The sequence below is a fragment of the Artibeus jamaicensis genome, unplaced genomic scaffold (genome assembly GCF_021234435.1).
Source record: "Artibeus jamaicensis isolate MK-2021 breed Jamaican fruit bat unplaced genomic scaffold, CSHL_Jam_final contig_473, whole genome shotgun sequence".
In the NCBI taxonomy this organism is placed as follows: Eukaryota; Metazoa; Chordata; class Mammalia; order Chiroptera; family Phyllostomidae; genus Artibeus; species Artibeus jamaicensis.
In genome coordinates this window covers 2,263,699-2,288,973 of record NW_026521851.1, presented here as the reverse complement: position 1 = coordinate 2,288,973, position 25,275 = coordinate 2,263,699, and the positions used below count along the sequence as shown (strand labels likewise).

The following is a 25,275-nucleotide window of genomic DNA, read 5'->3' as shown; positions in this document are numbered from 1 at the left end:
GAACCTCCACAGAGGTGAGAGTAGTTGTCCCCGAGGAACAGGAGATGGAAGGATATTACTTTTCACTGCATACATTTATGTATGATCCTTTGAATTTAGAATCATGTGTATACATTTATTACCTATGCATATGTGTACATACAGTATCTATACATGACCTACAAAGGAGTCCCCATCAGACTGTCAGCAGATTTCTCAAAAGAGACCTTACAGCCAAGAAGGGGCTGGAAAGAGGTATTCCAAGTCATGAAATCCAAAGACCTACATCCAAGATTGCTCTATCCAGCAAAACTTTCATTTAGAATGGAAGGGCAGATAAAGTGCTTCTCAGATAAGATCAAATTCAAAGAGTTCATCATCACCAAGCCCTTAGTATATGAAATGTTAAAGGGACTTACCTAAGAAAAAGAAGTTAAAAAAACATGAACAGTGAAAGGACAGCAAACTCACAGTTATAAACAACCACACCTAAAACAAAAGCAAACTGAAAGGACAGCTAGATCAGGAGTGAAAACATAGAAATGAAGATCTCAAGGAGGGTTAGCAACAGGGGAGTGGGAGGAGAAGGGGGGAGAAGGTACAGAAAATAAGTAGCATAGACAGTAGATAGAAAATAGATGGGGGGCAGGAATAGTACGGGAAATATGGAATCTAAAGAACTTGAGACACATGATCATAAACTAAAGGGGGGGTAATGGTGGGGATGGGGGGGTAGAGTGGAGGGGAATGAAGGGGGGAATAGAACAACTGTAATGGCATAATCAGTAAAAAAATAAATTAAAAATATATATATATATACTTTCGTAATTTAAAAACAAAACCTTTCCTAAAAGTTAAAAGAAAACATTAAGAAGTTTTTTTTTTCTGTTCTACTGGCTTCAGTTAATAGTGGAGAATAAAATGCGACAGAGGAATTTCATTTAACTTCACTAATGGCTCTTGTTGTCTTCTCACTACAGAGGGGATTCACCACAGCTCCCCATCCCCAGCCCTGTCCCTTTTCCTCCCTTAACTCACCTTGGCATTGGCAGTATCAAAAATAGTTTCAATGAGCAAGATATCCACCCCGCCGTCTAGAAGCCCTTGGGCCTGCTCTTTGTACGCATCAACGAGCTCATCAAAAGCTGCAAAAAAGAAACCCCATCCAGTATGTACATCACTCATCAAGATCCTCTGAATGGCTAGGACACACAGAGTTCAGGCCTGGCACCTGTGAACTACACAGTGCTGGTTTACAAGGCACAATTTAAGGGCAATGCCACCTTCTGTTAAGAAACCAAATACAGAAACATGGCAGTGGAATAAAGATGGAAGTTAAACCAGTAGCTGAACACAGTCGCCCCCAAACACCTGCATGGAGCCTGCACTTCGCATGTGTGGGCAGAGGCAGAGCGAGGCAATGGGAAGCTCCGGATTTCCTGAGCCCTGTACTGACTGTAGATATCTTTAGGAGAGACCATCCTTTCCAGGGACAGTTTGAATCAATTCACAGGGAGGAGTATGAGGAGGAACTACAGAAACCTGCCACACTGACTTAGACTCATCGCAGGGCGAGTCACATCCTCTCCCTCTCCGGGGTAAAAGGCTCAGTCCTGTGGGTTTGGCTCCCGCCCTCTGACTCCAGCTCTGCCAGAGAACAAACCTGCCTGCTGGGCCATTTCAGTCTCAAAGAAAAGTGTTCAGTCACTCCTAGGCAAAGTCTTTATTAGAAACATGCTGAGCTGTCTGTCGTCATCAGAGGGGCCATCCCGCTCCCCATGTCACTTTTTAACCAAAAGAGAAAATGCTCAGATACTTGGCAGAGAAGCCTGAAGAGCACGTCAAGTGAACCTCATCTTACACAGCGCAGAATCAGGGAGGGTCACAACCTCACTGTCACACTGAGCCCACGGAAGCATGAGAATGAACAATGTGAGGACAAAGGGGAAATCACTGCATGGGAAGTCTGTGACCAAAAACCTACAAATCACAGCTTTCTGAACTTGTCATCTACACAAAGTCCATGACCATACATAGTACTATTCAGCTCTGAAAATTCAATCATTTTTTATAGTCTGATGCTTAAGAAATTGACCTAGCTTTTTTGGTTTTTTGGGGGTAAAATCTCAACACAAATATGCTTCTATATAATAGTTTATAACTTTTATAATACTAGTATGTTTGTGCAATTTGGACTGCATTATTATAAATAAAATGGAGGTCATTCTCTAATACACCCAGGCCTGGTGTCCATAATTTCTCAATTCATCAGTTTAAAGCTTTATTTTGACTGGTTTTATTTCCACAGCTGATAAAAAATAACTAACACAACACCATGTACATTTGTAAGGAAGCTAAAAAAAAACAATGGCTAACTATTTTTTGGATGTATTCTACATTCCACAGACCCTGAGACACTCCTTTATCGGTCCCATTGTACAGACTTAGAGATCACTGAAACACAGCAGTACTTGCTCAAGATCAGTGACTACACATGATGAATACTCACTGATGTTCCTGTAGTCCGGTCTCTCCACAGATGGGGACACAGAAAGTGTCTTGTTAGTTGGACCCAGAGCTCCTGCCACAAACCTCTTAATCCCTGTGGGAAAGAAAAGCAAGTGTGAAATCTCTGAACAGCTCAAGGTTTTTGTTGTGAATCAATAAGTTATAAGATTTCCCTAGGATATAGGTCTCCAATCCTTTGTCCAAAACTCTGAAATCCAAAAGGTGTAAAAGTCCAAACTTTTTTCTTATTTCATTTGACCACAAAACTCGACCTCTCTTGAACTAACAAGAGGCTTATTTATAGTCTTTCTCCCACTCAGAGGGCCAGTTTACAGATTTGACTGTAAATACACATTTGATCCCAGGACTGCTCTGGACCCCACTGGAGAAATGATGAGTACAGGGCATGTGCACATATTACCACCAAGCCAATCCCAAAAGCTCTGAATCTCACATGTCTGCCTTCCAAGTGTTTCTGTAATTCTTTTCCAACACCATAGCCACGTTTGGACAAATTCTCTCTCGCTGTTCTTGAAGGTCCTGAACTTAACATGGGTTCTGCAAAGGCTCCTTGCAGTAGCATTCAACAGGTTACAGGCCCAAATATTCCTTATCTTCTCCAAAGCTGAACAATAATGTGGAAATAAAAAGAAATGTCCTTCTCTTTCCCAGCTTTCGCTGGCTGAGCAGCCTCTGACCTGTAACTCTGCTGGGGTAATAGTCTACACATCTCCATGGATTTAAACATTCTCTCTCAGAAATAGTGTTCCTTTCCATTCAAGGCCAACACTCACTCCACTGAGCCACAGCAGCCAGGGCAGAAACAGAGTTCCTATAAATTGATCCGTCTTCATTCATTAGTATGCTGCGTCTAACTTCCTAACACTTTTGTTTCATCTTTCCTCTTGGCAGTAATTTCACATTTTCAAATCTCAAAGAACTCCACATATTTTTCTACTCCTTTCCCTCCCTCAAAGCCTCCCCACCAGCTGCTTCCCAAGGGTTCTTGCGGCAGCCAGCCAGGAGGTTGGTTATTTTAGGGAGCCACTTTCCAAGTTCCTGCAAGACTGAATCTACTGACAAACTCTGCTGTGCACTACACAGAGCCTTCAAGGACATTAGTGGTACGGAGTGCAAAATGTTCCAAAGATAGTATCTCTCTACCTAGACAAGCCAACCACAGGGATGGGAAAAGCTTTAGAGGGTAAGATCAAAGACCTGAATAATAACCCAAATGACCAAAACAGTCAGCTGTTGCATTAATAACCTTATGGTATGCTTCCAACGGGGGAGAAAAAACCTTTTAGCTGTAATGCACAAGGAGCCATGGTGCTAGCAGCAGAGTAAACACAGAATAATCCCTGACCCAAGGCCCACAGGGATAGTCAATCCAGAGAGACAGTGAATGCTTGACTGGGAAATTGCAGAGAGGTAACCTGCAAATAAGTTCAACACATTGTTTGCAGGGTTGCTGGAAAGCCAATGATTATTAAAGGGAAAAGTGCAATAAGGACAGCATATTACAGCTGAAAATTTCCTAGGAATCATCTCTATATAAAAAAAAAAAAGGGGGAGAGCCCTGGCTAGTGTGGCTCAGTTGGTTGGTCTCTGCCCTGCAAACCAAACGGTTGACATCCGGGCACATGCCTGGGTCGCAGGCCAGGTCCTCTGTTGGAGTGCGTGTGAGAGAGACAACCCATCAATGTTTCTCTCCCTCTCTTTCTCCCTCCTTTCCCCTCTAAATTTAAAAAAAAATCTAAAAAAAAAAAAAAAAAAAAAGAAAGAGAAATGTTCCTTACCGGTCTGGAGAGTTATCTCCTCGGCTGCCTTTCTGGCCACCCCCGCAGAGCACTTGTTCATCCGGTAGACCTAACACAGAACTACAAATGTTAGCTCACCCTTCTTTTCCTCCACATGTTAAATAAGGAACTCATGATCTTCTAAACCCAGTGTCACTCAATAGGAAATGGAAAGCAAATTAATCTCAGGACTGAATGAATCTTGGCCAAGAAGGCCTGTCAGCTGCCCCAACCTCAACAGCAACAGGAAAGACCAAAGTCTTGAGGAACAGCTTTTAGGTTCTTCCCCAAAACCATAATTGAGGTGGCAAAAGAACAATCTCTGGACCTCTGGCATGTCTCAGAATATGCTGATGTAGTTAAATATTCTGAGATTTAGAAAAAATAGTAGTAATGGAAAAAGCAGAGGCTTTACAAGACCAGCTTTGTCACTGCCGGCCAGGCAGTTCCCATGGCAACTTCTCCAGGCCCCGACTTCCTTCATCGAACAATGGGTGTACTCAATGATTCTGAACTTTCTGTAGATTATTACTTTCTTGGAATTTGGTAAAGGCCCATGAACCCACTCACCAGGAAATAAAAGCAAGTAGGCACACATACACAAAGTACTGCCTACATTTCAAAAAGGTTCAAAGGCCTCCTGAAGGGCTTCCACAAGCCAACCTAGGAAGTCCTAGACTTGTGATCTTCAACGTCCCACCTAATTTAAAGATCCTCTGTGCCTTGGATCCTCATATCTATATATTAAGAAACCGTATCATCCTAAAATAGGGGTGCATCAAACTATGGCTCCCAGGGCAAATCTAGCCTCTGCTGACTAATTTGTAAATAAAGCTTTATTATAACACAATTAAGCCCATCATTTACACATCTTCTGTGACTGCTTCTGTGCTCCATCGACAGAGTTGAGTGGTTGCAACAGAGGCTGTATATAGCCAACAAAGCCCAAACTATGTATTATCTGGCCATCTACAGAAAATGTTTGCCAACTCCTACTCTAAAGTAACACAAAAATAACTGCAATCACTAGTTGCAGTTCAGTGGCAACTACTAAAGTGGCAAAAATCACTAATTTTTCCATGATACACAAAAGGCACGTGATCTCATACTACACTTAGATGAGGAACTAGAGGAGTCAGATTCAGAGACTGAGAGGAGAAAGGTGGGTGCTGGGGCCTGGGGAAGGGTAATGGGGAGTGAGTGTTTTATGGAGACAGAGTTTCAGTTTTGCAAGGTAAAAAAGAGCTCTGTGCATGAATGTTGGTGATGGTGTCACCAACTGAATGTACTTAATGCCACTAAACTTATGCTTAAAAATGGTTAGGGTGGTAAATTTTATGTTGTGTATTTTGCCATATTTTTTTAAAAAGGAAATCAGCCCTGGCTGGTGTAGCTCAGTGGATTGAGCATAGGCCAGTGAACCAGAGGATCACGGTTTGATTCCCAGTCAGGGCACATGCCTGGGTGGCAGGCCGGTTCCCTGCAGGCTAGTTCCCATCAGGGGACGCACAAAAGGCAACCATACATTGATGTTTCTCTCCTCCCCTCTCTCCTTCCCCTCTAAAGATAAATAAAATCTTGTAAAAAAAAAAGGAAATCAAATTTACCATGCAATACTTAAGAAGGCCTCACAAAACAATGCACACAGCCAATCACTATGCTTTTATCAATAATCACTATATAATAAGCATCATTTCTATTTGATTATTACTCACCCATAAAAGGAGCCAGATGGAAAAATAAATGAGCTGCTATATTCATAAGCAGAAGAGAGTCAAACCATTTCCCTGTCTGAGCACGAACAACAGATAACCAGGCATGTGCTTCAGGTGATCTTCTCACCAGCAACTAGCACTGTGGTACCTGCTTCTTGAACATCTTAGTTACGAGGGGAAATGCAAGGCTTACCAAGTGTTCCAGGCCGTAGTCAGCTTGGGCAACATTAGTGCTGCTGAAAGTGTTTGTTTCGATGATGTCTGCCCCAGCCAGCAAGTAATCCTGCAACAAGACAGTCCTGTCGATGCTGAGTTTTAGAATCCGTCTCCCCCAACAACAAGTATGCCTTTTCATCATCATCGCCCCCAAGCAGCCTCTGACCACTTACTAAGCCTACAGCACTGCATCGGAGGCTAGAGATGCACACAGATGTAGGACTTTCGTAGGAAGGCACATGGTGTAAATAAACACAGCACTTGAATCCAGGCAAGTTCACACACTAAGGTGCCTGAATTGAGTCAGGTTCCCTAGACTGTCTTAGTCTCAGTATCCTCTTTGAAAGTCTTAAAACCCTACTTCACAGGGTGGCTGTATGATGACACAAAACAACACATCAAGTGTCTGGCACAGAATGGGCATGCAACACACTGCAGCCCCCTCCCTTGCCTTCCCAGTGCTTCGCTACACTCTGGTCCCCACTGAGAACTCCACTGCCTCTAGGCCTCGAAGCCGACTGTGCAGCGCCGCCCACCTCTCCCGGCCCCTCTGCAGCAGACCCGCACTCCCACGAGAAGCTCGAGGACCCGGTGCCCTCCTGTTCTCCCTGTTTAAAACCTTTCTTCTCAACTCCCACCTGATGGGCACTCTGGGATCTCCCAACCTCCTAGATTTTCCTGCAGAGAGTGGGCCTAGTCCCTTCTAGCTGATAAAACTCTTTGCAGAAGAGCTGGGCAATGAAAACCAAGATTTACACAAACTTCTTAAATGTCTATCATAAAGAAACAGGTAAATAAACTGCTACATAGCCATTTTATTACATGCCGTGTGGTAGCTAACAAACATTGTGTATATCTACATATACTAACACAAAAAAGATCTCCAACGTACTGCTGAATAGTAAAACAAGACTGATTGATATGTAAAGAAGGACATCTTTTGTATATACGTACATATATACAAACTATATGTGAGTTTTCTAGATATATATGTATACACATACACACACATATCTGTACACACATATACTTATGTAAGTGTACCACAAAGTCGTCTGGAAAGACATATGTCAACTAACATGAATGGTTATCTTGGCAAAAAAAAATAGAACTTTGGAGTAGTTTTAAAAGGAACTTACTCTTATCTGTGGGTTTTATGAGAACAAATTAATTAAAATTTAATTTTTAAAAAAGAGTAAGAAAAATTTCTTAATGGCTAGGAATAAGGAGACTAGTTAAGTAACTGATGATGTATACATAAAATAGATTAATATGAAGTTATTAAAACCATTTTTGGAACATTTAATGTTCATGGTATATAAGTAAAAAATAAAAATTTTAGGATAGGATGGAGTCATATAGTCATAATTTAATTTTTTAAATCCAAATATAGAAAACTAGATTGAAATATAAAGTATGTGAATGGTAGTTCTCTTGGTGTTCATATTACAAGTGGTTTTTATTTTCTCTTTTATGCTTTTCTACATTATCTAGCTAGACCTGTTTTGTTTTGTTTCGTTGTTTTTTTTTTAATATGTGCTGCGGAAGCAAGCACTAAGCCTGCTTTTTTAAACAGTGAATGCATACTATCTTTAAAATTAGAGAAAAAAAATTTCTAAATTCCCACAGATGTCAAGATTTCTACAACACAAAGTTAAAAGGCACTGTCTCTAGTGAGTCGGCCCTCTCTCCACCTTCCCTCGGCACTGCCCCACTCATGGGCCCTGCAGAGGACGCCCCTGTGCCAATCCTATTCTCTCGGACTCAGGGAATGTGTGATCTGGGGCAAGCTGCATAATTCCTCTGCTCCTGTTCCCTCCTGAAGAAGGCCGTCAGAGGAGGACATTAAAAACGGCCCTCATAGAGACTAACAGATGTTTGAAATGGGGTTTCCCATTGGTCCTGGTCTACACTGACGGCACCTGGCTAGTAATGCCTGTGGCAGTGACGGCCAGACGAACTTCAGCAACAAGCGTCAGGGAGCCTTGCACGAAGCAGGATTCATTGTTTACCATTCCAGGATGATGCAGGCACTCCAGGGGCCACACACAGCCAGGTGGCATGGGGCAGGCATATGTGAGCAAGTGAGTGCATGTGAACCTGGAGTTCAGCCTTCACTGAGGTCAAAGTCGGGGTTCTAGGGGTTTCCAAGTTTGATCTTTACCGGCAAATTTAAAACATAAGAGTGGGAATTAGGGTGCATAAAGGGAAGAGCACTGTCACTCAAGCGGTCAGTTACCTAGATTACCCAGAGCTTTCTTAAAGGGGAATTTCAAAGGTGAAAGTGGCCGAGTTCCCTATCTAATTGTTTAGCTAGCAACTGTGTCATACACCAGCCAAAGTGCTTGTCTGAGGCAAATATCTTTGAAACAGATGCCTCTGCAATCAAAAGCTTAATGTCAGGTACTTACACTACACATATAACAGAGAGTCCATTAAACTTAAGTATCAGAGGATCTGATCTACAGTCATTAATTCCACTAGAAATAACTAAGTGTGAAAATAACCCAGCCTTTTTCTGTTCTTAACATGACATGGTTTCTACATTCAAAGACTCTGGTCAGTAAATAGTTTCCCAGGAATGAGATAGGTAGATAGACCTTATTGTATTGTAGCCATTTTTGCCTCATGTACCTATCATGGGAATCTTGTTGTTCTATCTAGAGGCCTGTCTAGTACACAGGACAGGATTTGTTCCTTTGACAATGTTGACTGAGTACTAACCACATGCACGATACTGTTCTAGGCAGTAGCTATTCAGGACTGAAACACAGGGATAAAATGCTAGCCTTAGGAACTCAGACACTAGTGATAATCCACAAGAATAAAGCCACATGGCATGGTATTTGTGTGATTCACCAACTCTATTAGAAGAACTGAGTTTTGTAACCACTCCAAGCAATTCATACCACGATGACATGCCCAGTCTCAATACGCTGGAATTTTTATGAGATTTGACTATATATTTTCAAGGCCTAGCAGAAAAACTGAATTACTATTCTTTCTGCAGAACCAAACTTCTTCAAAGACCAATTTGAAATCTTCCACTACCTACAATTCCCCTTATAACCAAAGAAAAGGCATTCTTAGCTTTTCTTCAATGGAAAAGTACTCTGAATCTTACTTAGAACAAAGTTTTGAACGCCCAGTAAAATGATCCCTTCCACTCGATTAATTACTTGTTACTCAGTGATTTGTTTAGGTAATTTTTCCCCCTAAGAAAAGTCTGAAACACCTATAACAATAAGGCTCCAGAAAATAAAATCTTCTCAATTAAATGATAAATAAGATTTGTTCTCACTGATTGCAGACCAGGGAAACGAATCAAATCACCTATCTCTTCTAGTCATAATTCTATGAAATTTCTATGATCACCTATGAAACAACTCAATGTTTATTTTAACACTTTAAAAGTATAGCAATGCCCAGCTACGTGCTTCTCATCTCTTCTACATTGGCTAGACATATTTATAGGAGACAAAAGCAACAGAATGAAAGAACATGGGATTTCAGCTCAGTAAACCTCTGTCCTACCCTATCAGGCAAGTTATTTAACCTCTGTGATCCTGTTTCCAAATCTAAAAAATGAAAATAACAACTATCTTTTGTTGTGTTTCATCAAGGCTGTTTTGGTGACTTAAGTAATATAGTGGATGTGACAACTAATTTGTCCAGGATTTTGTGGGTTTTTTCACTGGAGGTGAAACACCTCAAAGGCAAAAAACCTACCTTCCTCATGTCCTTACCCTGAATGCTCAACACAGTGCATGACTTTTATTTGGTGTCCAACGCCTGCATTCTGAACAAAGTACCTCTTTCTTCTGAACCCTCCAGAGCACTCAGCACAGTGTTCTGCCCTCAATACATGAAATGGTGTGAAGAACGACAGATTAAAATATATAAACAAGCACTTGGTGACACTTTACCTTATGGATTTGATAAATGACATCAGGTTGAGTTATACTTAGAATGTCATTGTTGCCTTTCAGTGGCCGGGCGTGATGCTGAAATTCCTGACCCCGGAAGTCTTCTTCACTGAGCTTGTGCTGCTGGATCATGGTTCCCATCCCTCCATCCATCACCATGATCCTCTCCTGCAGAATGGCTTCAATCTCATCCTGCAGGGTTTTCTTCATGCCTGCTTTAAAGAAAGTGAAAATATGACTTTAAAAAATGAAAGGGGAAAATGCTGTGTGGAGAGGGAGTTTAGATAATGTATATCCATTCACAATAGAGTTAACAGGGCTCATAAAAAATATGTTCATGGCTCCACGACATTGGAAAAAATGCTGCGCAAAAATGTTTTCATTAAGCTGTTACAATGCCAAGATTATACATCACACAAATCACCAGTGAAGCAACAAACAGATGTTAAAGCAGGCTGTAGTTACCGTTCCAAAGAGGAGGAAAGGGCAACAATGAGCCAAGTGATGCAAGGCCAGCCAAGCTGCCAAGACGCCTTCAGGGCTGACTCTGCCTCTGTTAATTCTGTGCACATGCTCCCTTCATAGGGAGGTTTAACCGGGATAACTGAAAATGATCAGTAATTCCAAACTCCATTAAATTGTGAGCTTTGACAGACTTCTCCACCTACTGCAGAAATAAGAGCTTCACACCCCTCTGCTCCATCTATAAAATAACTGGCTAACTAACACCCTGGGATGCCTCAGCTCTACGTCCTAACGAATTTTGTGGCCAACCTCATAAAAGTCCAGTGGGCCATGAAAAAACAACATGTAAACCTGCAAGCTCTCAGTCCTATTCATACTGGGGCAGAAGGCAGGAACGGCATGTTTGCAAGTGAGGAAATGAACATTACTCTGGCAGACAGAAGGCAATACTCAGTGAAAAAAATAAAACGCAGAGTTTCAAATGGGAAATTAAAAAATTAAAAACTTTAACTTATATGCCCAGTTGAATTCCTTTCTTTTTAAAAGAATATAGCCCTGGCTGGTGTGCCTCAGATATCTGAATGCCAGCCTGTGAATCAAAAGGCTGCTGGTTCGATTCCCTGTCAGGGCACATGCCTGGGTTGCAGGCTGGGGCCCCAGTTGGTGGTGTGTAAGAGGCAACTGTTTCATGTTTCTCTCCCTCTCTTTCTCTTTCATTTTCCTCTCTAAAAATAATGAAATCTTAAAAAAAAAAAAAGGACTATAGCTGCAATCCACCCTGAAATGAGACTACGTGAGCCTAAATGGGTGACTGATTCATCGGATTGGTTGGGGAACACAGTGTGATTGTGGGGGGATGAGGTCGTATATTTGTAATTTAATTAAAAAACTATCTAAACTTTCTATGGAAAAAAGGCAGTATTTTTCACGATGAAATATGTCCTTGGTCCGTTGGTACCATATTAGTTACATTTCTTTGTCCTTCTATCTCCTGCACTGAGTAAGTGCACACGTTAGTCTGAAAGGAGAAACTGGCACGAGGAAGGCCACGCCTCCCCCGTCCTGGTCCACCTCGCCGGCATTTGGCATTTTCTACTCACTGCAAATCCGACAGTGGAGGGTGACTCTGCTCCGAATTTTCTTACAAAGTCTAAGCATTTTTCCATGGGGATCGCACTGTATTTACTTTTCAACCAGAAATATAAACTGTTCTCATACTTTAAGACAGTTCACTATTTACCATGAAAAAAGCCCTGTCCCCACACATACAAATTCCAAGATCTTGGTTCCAAGAATCATCATACATGTGAGAGATCAAAGTTTTTTTTTAATTCTAAACAAAACATCTGATTTTTATGAGAAATTTGACAAACTTATTCTATTACTTATGTGAAAGACTAAAAGCCCATAAAGAGCTAAATTAATTTTGAAAAAATAGGAAGAGGTTACTAAATCCACCAAATGTTATAATATATAATGAACCCCTATCACAAAATAAGTAATGTACAATATAGAAAGTCTGCATTACTCAGAAGAGAGACTTCTTATGACTCAAAAAGCTCAATCTGTAATGTTTTTAAAAAATAAATTTGATTACATACAAACTAAGAATTTCTGTTAAAAGAAATTCACCACAGTGGATAAAAAAAGGCCGTTGAACATAATCTACAATGGCCATAAAAAAAATGAAACCACACCATTTTTGACAGCACAGATGGACCATGAGGGTACTTGTGCTAAGTGAAATGAGTCAGTCAGAGAAAGACAAATGCCAGATGATTTCACTGACATGTGGGATTTAAAGAATAAAATAAATGAACAAACAAAACAGAAACAGACTCAAAGATACAGAGATGAGATTGATGGTTGCCAGGTGAGAGGCAGGATTAAGGGCCTGGGTAAAAAGGCAAAGGTATTAGGAAGTACAAGTCAGTAGTTACAACATAGTCACAGCGATGTAAAGTACAGCGCAGGGCACAGAGTCAGTCATATTGTAATAACTAAGCATGGTGCCAGGTAGGTACTGAAAATATTGGAGGGGGACACTTTATAAAGTATATCAGGGGTCCCCAACCTCTGGGCCTGTTAGGAACTGGACCAAACAGCAGGAGGTGAGCTTGAATGTAATGCGTGCTGGAATCATCCCCAAACCAACCCTCCTACCCAGTCCGTGGAAAAATTGTCTTCCATGAAACCAGTCCCTAGTGCCAAAAAGGTCGGGGACCACTAATAGTACATGATTATCTAACCACTGTGTTGTACATCTGAAACTAATACAAAATAATATTGTGTCTAAACTTTAATAAAAAAATAAAATTTAAAAAAGTTTTAAAAGAAACTCACCACAAACAAAATAGATTATAAATTGTAGAAACATTTTACGATGTCTACAATTGCAAAGGACTAATATATATAATGTACAAAAGGAACTTCTACAAATCAATAAGAAACCAAATAGAAAAATGGGCAAAAGATATGAATAGGCAAGTGAAGGGAGGGGAAACTATAATAACCAAGGAGTAGATGAAGTGATACTAAACTAATTAACCATCAGAGAAATGTGAATTAAAACAGCACAACAACTTACATCCAATTTACAGATGGGCAATAATTACAAAATTGGATAATGCCAAAGAAAATCCGACCCCTCAAGCATGCGTGTTGGCATGCAGACAGCCATTCTGGAGAGCAGCCTGGCAGATTTAGTAAAATTAAGAATGCAGAAAACCTAAGCAATCTCACTCCGGGTGTATTTCTCAAACTCTCACAGACCCACAGAGACCACCCAACGACCTAACAGGGTGATTGTTGGGATGGCAAGTTGGGGACAACCTTGGCTGGGACCCGGCAAAGTGAATACTGAGTGACGAAGTCGGCAATGGTTAACTACCATGAAATTATTTACATAGACTAAAAATACATATATACACAAACTAGAGTACAGAGAAACATACAAATACGTGGACATATTTGAAACAGGCTACTTAGGGAACAGCAAATACATAAAAGGGAAACCTAACAAATCAAGTTATAAACAGGAATTGCACGGATAGAATATAAAACTCCTCTGCAACTGAGGTCCTTCAAACGCCCACTGCTTCTACGTGTTCCCACATCCTTACTTATCCTATCCTTAGTGTAAGATGTGTTGGTTTAAAGTAAGTGTTCTCTGTTCTCGGCCTTGGCCAGGGGATTATCTAACAGGGACTTCTAACTGCACAGAACCCTCTCACGAGAGGCAGTCGGGGCCAGCGGTCATGGAAACGTCTCTTCCAGGAAGAACCGCCACCCAAACCCTACTACTTATCAGGACTCAGCCGGTTATGTCCGGAACATTGTACACGTCTTGGAGCAGACTCTCCCGACATCTTTTCCGTGAACCCGGTATTGCTGTTTAGTGCTGCAGTCACCCAGTGAGCCGAGGCATCCCCGCCAAAAAGAAAGCACGTGTTTCCTTTCTAATTAAACGGGGAGGGAACAGCCAGAAGTCCCAAATTAGAGACAGGATTCAAATAGCTATACGATACCCTATGAGAGGGACAGGCCTTACTCCCCGGCAGCAGGGATAAGGCGTTGCTCCATCCCTGTCCCACTGATGAGGGCCCTGCTGCTCTGTCCCCATTACAGTTCCTCGTTGCTGCACGTCCCAGTGGAGGTATCTGCACGGGCTCCAACCAGGATGACCGCAGAGACCCACAGCTGTCCTTCCCGTAAAGTGCAAATCACACTCAGTACCGGCTAGTGTTTTTCTCAGTGGTGATCCCAGAAGGACGAAGTCAGAGTCACCTGAGGTCTCTACTCCCCATCCCTACCAGCTGAGCTCGTTAATGTGTTTTAATAGTGATCCAGTGCGGCTGTTATTTCAAGAACGACTGCTCAGACTCTGGAGTGCAAAATAAATACTCACAGTTGTTTAAACGGGCCTCTGGGTTTCCTCACCTGCCCTCAGCACCTGAACTATCTTTGGCTGAGCACAGTAGGTGCTCAGTAACTACCCACCGAATGAGAACGCCAAGTCAGGCAAAACTGCCCTCTGAAATCGGCTGTCAAAACGCAAAGTTCTTACTCAGACATTAGCAGTGTGTTGCCCCACCAAGAAAAGAGGTGTGTGTTCAGGATGTGACAGCCGGTTTGCCGGGGGAGGAAGAGATGCCCGCGGGCAGGGACGAAGTGCGGGCTGGGAGGGATCGCAGGCTAGCGAGCAGGAACTGGATGCCGCGGGCGGGATGCTGGCAGGGGAGGGACGGGGTGTTGGCCGAGGAAGGAGCGGCGAGACACGTGGATACTCCGGGAGCCCACAGACGCCGCCCATCTGCTCACGAGAAGCTTGCGGGGCGTATGAGGGTGTGAGGTCACCACCAAGCGTCTGGGAGCGCACAGCCTGAGTGGAAAGCACGGCACGCGAGGCCACACAGAGTGTTACCCGAGGGCATGCGCTCCTGTTGCGGGGGGGACATGCCGCCGCGTCTGCAGCTCCTCCTCAGGCGCGGGGCGCAGCGGGGAAGTTTCCACGGCAAACGGCTGAGAGCGGCGCCGGCCAGCGCAGGGCGAGCCGCGGGGAGGACCTGAGGACCACGGAGTGCACTAGGTGGACCGAAGCCAGGCCAGGCCCTCCCTGCCGAGACAGACTCCTGAAGACGCAGAGAGATTCTGCGGCAACCCAGCAGCCGCGGAGCCCCGCCCTGGGGCTGTGATTGGTGTGTGCGAGCTCTCCGCCCTAGTATTGGCTGTAGGTCTCAACCAATCGCTTCAGTGTCGCTCCAGGGTTCTCTGGGAGATGTAGTCGGTAGAAGAGGGCTAGGGAGAAGGTCCTGTGGTCCTGCCTCCGGAACTGCGGCCACATGGCCACAGCTTGTGCCAGCTGGGGTGGAGGCCGACGCTGACCCAGCACGGGGTGCGCTGTTCCACAGACGACCAGGCGCTAGTCTGGTATTGCCTGTGGCTGGGTGAGATGCATGCTAACGGCCTCTAACGGACAGTAAACGTTTATTTGCTCTTATCATGTGTAGGCCTTGGAATGCAGACCACCACCTCCGCCTCAGAGGAACTCAGGACTTAGACAAGACTGATAATTGAGCAGGAAAGTAGATAAAAGTGTGCCTGCAGTGTGCCAAGGCAGCTGCAGGACCCCGGGGTGTTAGGGGAAACCTCTGGGAAGAAGCTGGGTCTAAAGCAGCGATTTTCACCCTTTTTCATCTCATGGCACATAAACTAATTACTAAAATTCTGTGGCACACCCAAAAATATATATTTTTTACTGATCTGACAAAAGTAGGTATAATTTTCGCCAGATCAGTAAGTGAATCTGAATACTTTTGATTCATTCACACTGGATAGCTATTGTCTTTCTTGGCTGTTGTCATTTTTTAAATTTGAAAATCTAAGGGAAAAGAGGGCAGGGCGCCCTGACAAGTAGTCAGGTATTTCATGTGAAAATTGTCGCGGCACACCAGAGGACAACCTCTGGCCTAGAAGGACAGTGTGTGCCACACTGTGCCAGGCAAGGCGTGCCAGCTGGGAGGAGGGCACCACTCAGCACTTGAGAGAATTTGAAAATACAGCACCGAGGCTGGGCAGGGTAGATGGGAGGAAAAGCAAATCTAGAAAAAAATAAAATTGAGACCAAATTAAGTACAACTTTGCATGCCGTTCTTATTCTATATTTAATTATATTTTAATGTCTTAGTCTACAAAACCAACAGTAATACTGTGAGTAGCATTCTTAGCAAAGATGGTCATGCCTGGGGGGTGTCAGGGGAAGGCAGAGTAAGTAGTAAGAGAAAATGAAACAACAGTGTAGGATGAATGAGATGCCCCTTAATAACTGAAGACCCTGATTTTAAGGGCTAGTTTTTAAGTTCTCACCAATCTCACAAAGTTTTTTGATTTGTCTCTTGAAAAATTAATCTTTCAGGCAGTTAGTCATTTACTATCCCTTATCCTAGCAGAAATTCCAGGAACTGTGAATCAGTCTTTGCTTTCAGAAGGTCATCAGAAGTTTACTTCTTGGCTAAAACTGACCAAATCCAGTATTTTCTCAGTCATAAAAGGGTAATAAGATCAAAGCAATACATAGTGCCTAGAGGAGCAGTGGCTGCCTATTTAGTACACAAATTCACAACTTAAATGAGTCCCGGTAATTCTGTTATGGGTTGAATCATGTTCCCCCAAAACAGTATGTTGTAGTCCTAAACTCCAGCACTTCCAAAATAAACTTAATTGGAAATGAGGTTATTGTAGATGTACTTAGTTAAGATGAGATCCTACGGCAGTAGACAGGACCTTTAGTCCAATGCGACTGGTATCCTTATAAGAAAAGGAGAGACACAGGAAGAAATAACCATGTGACAGTGAAGGCAGAGACTGGTGTGATGTGCCCACAAACCAAGGAACCCACAGATTGCCGGCAAACATCAGAAGCTAGAAGAGATGAGAAAGGATTCTCCCCTGTAGGTTTCAGAGGGAGCACAGCCCTGCTGACGCCTTGGATTTGGACTTCCAGTTTCCAAAACTGAGGCAATACATTTCTGTTGTTTCAGGCCACCCATTTTGTGGTACCGTGTGATAGTAGCCCTAGGAAATAATACAAATGCATCTGTAGATGGGGCGGGAACACAGAAGCAAAGCCTCCTTGCTCTCTGTAGGAGAGTGCCTACCGCCTTGTTTGGCTAGCTGGTGCCCCACCTGCACCTTCATCCTCACCCTCGGTCAGCTCCTCCCACACAAACCCATTGTGAAGAGATAATACTTCATCCAACTGCTCAGGGGGGTGTGGCTTCTTTCCCAGTAGATTTGTCTTCCTGATCAGCAAACCTCACTATCCCACTCTCATTGTGGCCAGTGGTAAATTGGCATTCCAGCTTTATATGCTGTTCTATGGGCTTGGTTATGAATGTTAAACCCATTAGGTTGCTTGTGTATCCTGCTAGTCCTAAGAATATTACCTGAGTCAGTTCTGGAACAGGCATTTCTGCTTCTGGGGCCCATCGGGATGACCACTGGCTTTCCCCAGAAGACCCTGGACTTTGCCACAGAGCTGAGCCCACCACCTCCTTTTCTAAAATCTTTTCATAATCTCAAGATTTAGACCCACCCACCCACCCAAAGTCATGTTGTGATTACCCCACAATGAATTGTACTAAATGAGCCGAGTCTGTTGAGTCTGGGATATATACTTGACACCAAGTACAAGGTAATAAGGGTGAATGTAAAGGAACTTTGCAGTTACTTTGTCACCAACAGCCCCCGGAGGCCTTGCTCCCCCTTCTGCACTGAGTGAAATACTCTCTCTCTTTGTAGGACACGACACCCAGAAGGCTCAATTGGCTCGATTTCTGCCATCTGCTCCACTGACTCCCAAAGCATCCTTGTTTTTAAAATTGATTTGAGAGGGAGAAACAGCAATTTGTTGTTCCGCTTATTTATGTATTCAGTGGTTGATTCTTATATATGCCCTGATGTGGGGGGGCCACTTTTCCCAGAAGTCCCCCCATCTGCCACGGATGAAAGTAAACATTGCCAAGACATGATCTGCTTGGGGAGGAGAGGTGGCTGATTACTCAAAAGGGAAGGGCCCCGAGCCCCTTCCGCCAGGGGCTTTTATTGGGTTGTAATACACAGGAGTACAGGGCAGCAAGGATCAAAGAGTAAATAACATTTCAAAGAAATCTGAGGGCTTAGTCTAAGTCAGAGTCTGTCAGGATGGGAGTTTTGCAGAAACTTTAGGGTTTCTTGCTCGGACCCTTAACATGTGAATGAAAGCACTCTTAGCAAATCAGGTTTCACAGGATTTTGAGGGGTTCTTTATTCCTCAAAAATATGCCAGATTTAGACTTCTGCCAAGATGGAGGTGTAGGTGGAAACACTGTACCTTCTTGCACAACCAAGTTTAAAAACAACAAAGTTTTAGCAACAAAAATTCAGCCAAAGCACAGAAAATTGAACTATACGCAAGTCTGACAACAACAACCCCTTCAGCCAAACTAGTAATAGGGACAGAGCCAGCAGTGGAGCAGGGTCGGGCAGAAAAGATCCACCAGATGGACCTGGGCGCACAATCCAGGGACGCAGGCAGCCATGGGTGGATCCTAGGTGTGGACTAGCAGCAGGCGGACCCACTGAGGGCTGACCGCAGTCACAGGTTCGCGTGCAGATAACCAGCGAAGCAGCGAGCAGTGAGACAGACTGTGCAAGCCCTAGCATTGGGAAGCAGCAGAGGGGACCGCTATTGTCCCTCTCTGACCCTGCTCCCACATACAGCACCACAAACCAGTGACCTGGCCCCTCTTTGACCCCACCCCCACATACATTGTCACAAACCAGCAACCTGGGTGGCCCCGCCCTGGTGAACACCTAAGGCTCCGCTCCTCATATTTAACGGGCACGAACAGACCAAAATATTATGGCTCAAGAAGAACTCGAAGTCCCAGAGCCCATAACTCTAAGCGACAAAGAAATGGCCAAACTTTCAAATGCACAATTCAAAACACTGGTGATCAGGATGCTCACAGAACTGGTTGATTTTGGTCACAAATTAGAGGAACAAATGAAGGCTAAACTAAGTGAAATAAAGGGAAATGCACAGGAAACCAATAGTGATGGAAAGGAAACTGGGACTCAATTCAAGGGAGTGGACCAGAAGGAAGAAAAAAATGACCAAACAGAAAAGGATTCAAGAATTCAAAAAAATTAGGAGAGGCTTAGGAACCTCCAGGACATCTTTAAACACTCCAACATCCAAATTATAGGGGTACCAGTAGGGGAGGAGGAACAGCCATTAGTGGAAAACTTATTTGAACAAATAATAAAGGAGAACTTCCCCAATCTGGCAGAGGAAATAGACTTCCAGGAAATCCAGGAAGCTCAAGAGAGTCCCAAAGAAGTTGGACCCAAGGAGGAACACACCAAGGCACATCATAATTACATTAGCCAAGATTAAAATGAAGGAGAGAATCCTAGAAGTAGCAAGAGATAAGGGGACAGTCACCTACAAAGAAGTTCCCATCAGGCTGTCAGCAGATTTCTCAAAAGAGACCTTACAGGCAAGAAGGGGCTGGAAAGAGGTATTCCAAGTCATGAAATCCAAAGACCTACATCCACAATTGATCTACCCAGCAAAGCTTTTATTTAGAATGGAAGGGCAGATAAAGTGCTTCTCAGATAAGATCAAATTCAAGGAGTTCATCATCACCAAGCCCTTATTATATGAAATGTTAAAGGGACTTATCTAAGAAAAATAAGATAAAAAAGATGAACAGTGAAAGGACAGCAAACTCACAGTTATTAACAACCACACCTAAAACAAAAGCAAACTAAGAGGACAGCTAGATCAGGAGCAGAACCATAGAAATGGAGATCACGTGGAGGGTTAGCAACAGGGGAGTGGGAGAAGGCGAAGAGGGGAGAAGTTACAGAGAATAAGTAGCATAGATGGTAGGTAGAAAATAGATAGGGGGAGGGCAAGAATAGTATGGGAAATATAGAATCTAAAGAACTTGAGACACATGGACATAAACTAAAGGGGGAGGGAATGGTGGAGGAGGGGTGTGCAGGGTGGAGGGGAATGAAGGAGGGAATAGAACAACTGTAGTGGCATAATCAATAAAATATATTTTAAAAAATATGCCAGATTTTTCCCCCAGGATCCACTCTGGCAAGGCAAGGAGCTGCACCCCTCCCAATCAGGTATTCAGGCTTAAGGGGATTAGAGCCAGGAAGTGCTTCTCCCAGAGGACATGGGGACTCGGGCTGTATCACATAGCCAGGGAGCAAGGGTCCATTGCTTGCTCTTTGTTGCAGCCCCCCCCCCCAAGTCCTTCCATGATGGCCTCACAAGTTATTGAGTCTGGCTTAGGTTGCTCCTCACTGTGAGGAGACTTACCAGTCATGGACTTCTGACCACACTTTGGGGGCAGGGAGGAAACTGAGGCAGCATTTGCTACCAGAGACAAGCTTTGTCTCCTGTGGCTCGAATTCCAGAGACCACTTACTCATCCTTAGCCATGGGGGGTAGAGTTACAATTCCTGAAACCAGGCAGAGTGGTCTACAACACCCCGACTAGGGGTCAAACCCATAACCTTGGCGTATGGAGGAGACACACCGCCTAAGTGCAGGCCAGGGCCCCCAGGCATTCTTGATTCCCAACAGTTCATTCACCTTTGACCTGGTTAATTACACCAGCACCTGAATATAGACATCACTTGACTGAAAGGAAATGCAAAAATGAGTTTATCTAATTACATAATAATACCAGGTATCAAATATTGAACACAATGTCTCATTTAATCTTCATTTTATAAAACAGGATTCATGTTCTTGTCCACATTTCAGAGGCAGAAATTAAGCAAGAAGAAAGTGTTCCATTGTTCATACAACCAGAGAACCACGGAGTGGGGACCCCAACAGCCCGATCCCAGAGCCTAACACCATAACTTATGGGTTAAATAAACGTTTAATCCCCAATACTATGAATATCAGTATTCAGGAAACAATTTTTGTGGATTTAATTGTAAGGATTACTTTTAAACTTTTTTAGAAAATCCAAAGTGCGGAGTACTTTGTGTTTATGGGCTTTTTTATTTGTTTGTTTTTCAGTTTTGCCTAGGAATACAGCAAATTATTTTTGTTTAATAAACAGGAATGTGGTACTTAATGAGCTTCAGGTGGTGAACTGGGGGCTAAATTTGCTGACTGCTAATCTATCTTACTTTAATAATGAGGTACAAGAAAGGGAAAATGTTTTGACAAACACTTTTAAAGTCTTGTCTTTGAATCCTGCAAATTTACATCATAAACATGGAACTGTTGAGATCTGGGAAATTGAGAACATAGCCTGACCACAGCAAAACAGGAGCAAGGAACAGCATGCAAACAAAGGCTGAGCAGACAGCCTGCAGTATGTGAGTTCCCTATTTAGAGCAAGATAGGCAGATTGTAATCTGTTTAGTTTTGAATTTTGAAACCCCACCCTGTTCCCACGTGCGGTCCCTGTCAGCAAATAGCTAACTGCCACGTCTGCTTCTGTCCAAGGCTTGCTTGCTCGTCCCTATATAAGGACTTAGCTGTAAGCGCTCGGCGCGGCTCTCATCTGCAGCCCTTTTGGGCACCGTGTCTCCGGACACCCCGAGAGTTCGCCCCTGCGCAGGTTACGCTTGGCCAATAAAATAAGATCAAAACCCTGAAAGGTCTTCGAAAATTATTCTCACGTCTGGTGGATATAACAGAACCAAATCAGAAATAATGTTTAAATTGGAAATAGTTTACTGAGAACAAATTCTTTTCTCCAAAAAGAAATTGATTGATGTTCAATGCTTATTTTTAATGCTATTGTTCATCAAATGAAACTGCGGGGGTTCAGAGCTGGCCCCTCCAAGATGCGCTTCTGTGGCATGCGGATTGTTTTCTTTTTTACCCACACGTATGTCCGGACAAACTTCTATTTACCAAAGATCTTTTCCTCTCATCATCCTGAAGTGACCCTTGGAAGCCTCCGAGGCAGCTTCCCTCATCCCTGGCTCAGAATGTCTTACACGCCCATGTTCCCTTTCTGTCTCTGAAACTTCCGTGCATGTGGGGTCTCTGAAATCATGTAAGTGCAGTTCTCATACATATGTTTTAAATTCGGTCATTTCCTGTTGTTGATCTGTCTCATGTCTGTTTGATTATCAGACCAAGCAGAAAAACCTTGAGGACAGAAGAAAGTTTGTTCCTCCCCACAAAACAAAGTTATTATTTTGCTTTTGTTTTCCTTTAAAGGACAAGTTTTAAAATAAAGATGACTTGAGAGAATCAAGTGAACTAGCCAGTATTGTCTTCTGGCCCTGTCTGGAAGGGAAGTGCCAATGAAATAATCAAGTTGAAACCTGGAATTTCTATAGCATTTGGGACACAATTCAAAGTCATTAAAAGGTAAGAGTTTTTGGTACACTGGCAATTAAAGATCAGTTGTTGAAATCCTATGACTTGTGGAGTATTTATTTAACAAATATTTATTGACACTGTCATGTACCCATCACTGGAGTTAAAATTATGAGACAAGCAGACCCAGGCCCTGCAGCTTAGAGGTCAGGACAAACGAGAATCCTCATGTTATGATAAAGAAAGGTTAGAGGAGATTCTATAGAAGGAGATTCCTCCTCCGTAGAGGAGAATCTCTACAAGCTCATGCTGTTGTTATTGTTGGTTTACTGATGAAAAACCAAAGGCAAAGGTTGGCTGGTCACCTTGGCCAGATGGCTCACATGGTTCGAGCATCATCCCATACACCAAAAGTTGTGGGTTCGAGACCCAGTCAGGGAACATACCTTGGTTGTGGGTTCCATCCCCGGTTGGAGGTGTGTATGGGAAGCAAGTGATGGATGTCTGTCTGTCTCTCTGTCTATCTGTCTCTCAAATCAATACACATATCCCTGGGTGAGGATTTTTAAAAAAATGTTGGCTGGTCAGAGTGCACTGGTTATTTACAAGTGATCGATCACAGCGAGTCCCAGATTTCTTTATTCCTGCTCCACTCCCACTGCTTCACTTGACTGACCTGGAAGAAAAGAAAAACACACAAAAGAAATTAAACAACTTGCCCGAGGTCACACTTGTAAGAGCTGGGCCTCAAACCTGGGAACGCTGGAGTCAGCATTCCTGCAGGTAGGTGCTCACTCACCTGACCCTCCCTGGGAGCAGCTGACTGAAAGGGCCTTGCACCCGATAGCTGAACACGCCTAATCCCTTGCAGTTTCAACTGTTACTCAGATTTGCTGGCCTTCGTGAATTATGCAATGTAATGTGTAGCTTACTGCTTTTGTAAATGTGTGTGCGTATGCATCCTAAACTCTGGTGTTCGGGAGTAATTAAATAAAGGTCATGTATAAAGTTAGTAAGTAATTCCGTTAATTTTGGTAGACATACTAGTGAAACTTTTAAAATGTATTCAATGAAAGTATAGATTCTAAAAATTCCTTAGTCGTGTATAAATTTTGTTTTGTTAACATGAAATAGAACATACCAAATATTTTATAAAATAAAATATAATAAGTTCACAATTGTAACGGGAATAGTTTGTGTGCTCAGACAGGTATGTTCTCAATACCTTCTTGTCTAATATGCACCGAATCTAAAAGAAGTGTAAAAAATTAGCACATGTTTTGTCTAATGAAACTAGAAAGCAGGGGCTGCCTTGTTCTGTACGGCCACCTGGGGTTCTGCTGCCCACCACGCATGAAGTCCAGAGGCAGAGGTTTGGTCAGAAAGGAAAAGGATCTTACTTAAAGGCTATCCAATTTCGGAAGAATAACGGACTTCTGACTCAAACCCCATTCCCTTTAATACCCGCAAAGGCAAATAATCCCTCCACCTCTTGCCAGTTCGGTTCAATTATGTGCCTGGAATCCCTTCTTCCAATGAAAAACACTCCCCTTTGGGAAATAGAGGCCGCTTAGCTGGCGCCCAGGCGCGGTTCCGCTCCAGGCGCCTATTGGCGTCTGTAGGCCCCCGTGTCCCCCTCGCGGCGTGCTGCCCTTTCCTCTGGCTGCTGCCTGCCAGCACTGCTGCTGCTTCTCGTGCGGGGAGGGGCTTGCAGCCTGGCCACAGGATCTCCAGGACCTGTGGGACCCTAGCCCCGGACTAGGATAGTGAGGGGGAAAAAAGAGAGGGAGTTTCTACGCGAGCTCCGTTTTAAATCTTTTGCCCCCAAATCCTATGTGCCATGAGTGTCCAACTTGTTAGCCAATTACGGCTAATGTCTACCAATCGCAGCAGCCGGCGCAGCGGCTCTGCCCCTCCTGCCAACTATCACGATCTGCAAGAAAGCAGGAGGGATTTCTAGGCATGTGGGGCACAGTGCCTCTGCCCAGTGGGGTGTCACACGCAGTTTGTTTACCCTCACCTGGGGGCATGGCACATCCTGCTGTGGCTTCAGTCTGCCACCTTGGAGTTTCCTGCGACCCTTCCCCCTTCTGTGGGGAAGACCAGCGCTCTCCCATCTGGAGGTTCCCTTCCCCACTCCCTAAAGCACAGCCTTTGTGGGGGATCAGGGTCGCAGGGGATCCCCTGCTCCCCAGGGATCTGGCCAGACCCCCCTGTTACAGTCTCAGAAAGCATTCCCACACTGGCCTGGGCTGCTTTGGGGGTTCAGTGGTGCCCCTCTAATCAGCTTTGTTCGTGAGAGTGGTTGACAAGACTGTGCAATACATGATCTGATTCGTTTCAGATGGTTCACGCTGTTGATGCTCTGACTCTCTGTAACCTCCCTCAGGGGCAATTCTTTCTTTCTTTCGAGAATAATCAAGGAATGGAGAAGGAAGTCAGGAAGGGAGGCCTGGCTTCTCTGCCACCCCAAGACTTTATAAGCCACATGTCTGATTTCAGAATGTCCCGACTAGGGTCCACATGCCAGTTAACCTTCAGCAGAATGATGAATAAGACAGGAAAAGATAGAAAGTTTAGGGTGGGAGTGCAGTGCCTTTGTTAAGCATGCCCCCAAATAAGCACTATTTCAGGTGGCCTCTTCGGTGCCTGGGAATGTTTTACACCCTAGGTCAGCACACCTTTTTGTGAGATTTAGAATGGGTCGAGAGCAGTCTTTTCTTTTGAAAAGTGGGAGAAGGATGCTTGTACAAGCAGAGTGGCAGCAGAGACCCTATGCTAACAGGAAGGAGCACGTGGGGAAGTCAAAG

At 43.7% G+C, this 25,275-nt stretch overlaps 1 protein-coding gene across 3 annotated transcripts in view; it reads right to left on the bottom strand.

Annotated features, from left to right (window-relative positions):
• The window catches only part of MTR (5-methyltetrahydrofolate-homocysteine methyltransferase), a 97,799-nt gene extending 82,553 nt beyond the window's left edge, over window positions 1–15,246 (bottom strand). The window contains exons 1-6 of one of the 3 annotated variants that reach the window (XM_053667883.1): window positions 15,032–15,246; window positions 10,144–10,358; window positions 6,195–6,284; window positions 4,287–4,356; window positions 2,489–2,581; window positions 1,018–1,124 (exon numbers count right to left, since the gene is read on the bottom strand). In XM_053667883.1, coding sequence (XP_053523858.1) covers window positions 1,018–1,124; window positions 2,489–2,581; window positions 4,287–4,356; window positions 6,195–6,284; window positions 10,144–10,358; window positions 15,032–15,065 — 609 coding nt within the window. In that variant the 5' untranslated portion in view covers window positions 15,066–15,246. Of the gene's footprint in view, window positions 1–1,017; window positions 1,125–2,488; window positions 2,582–4,286; window positions 4,357–6,194; window positions 6,285–10,143; window positions 10,359–14,674; window positions 15,000–15,031 lie in introns of those variants that run through there. The other 2 variants (XM_053667884.1, XM_053667885.1) reach the window with 2 other exon arrangements.
• Between the last annotated feature and the right edge of the window lie 10,029 nt (window positions 15,247–25,275).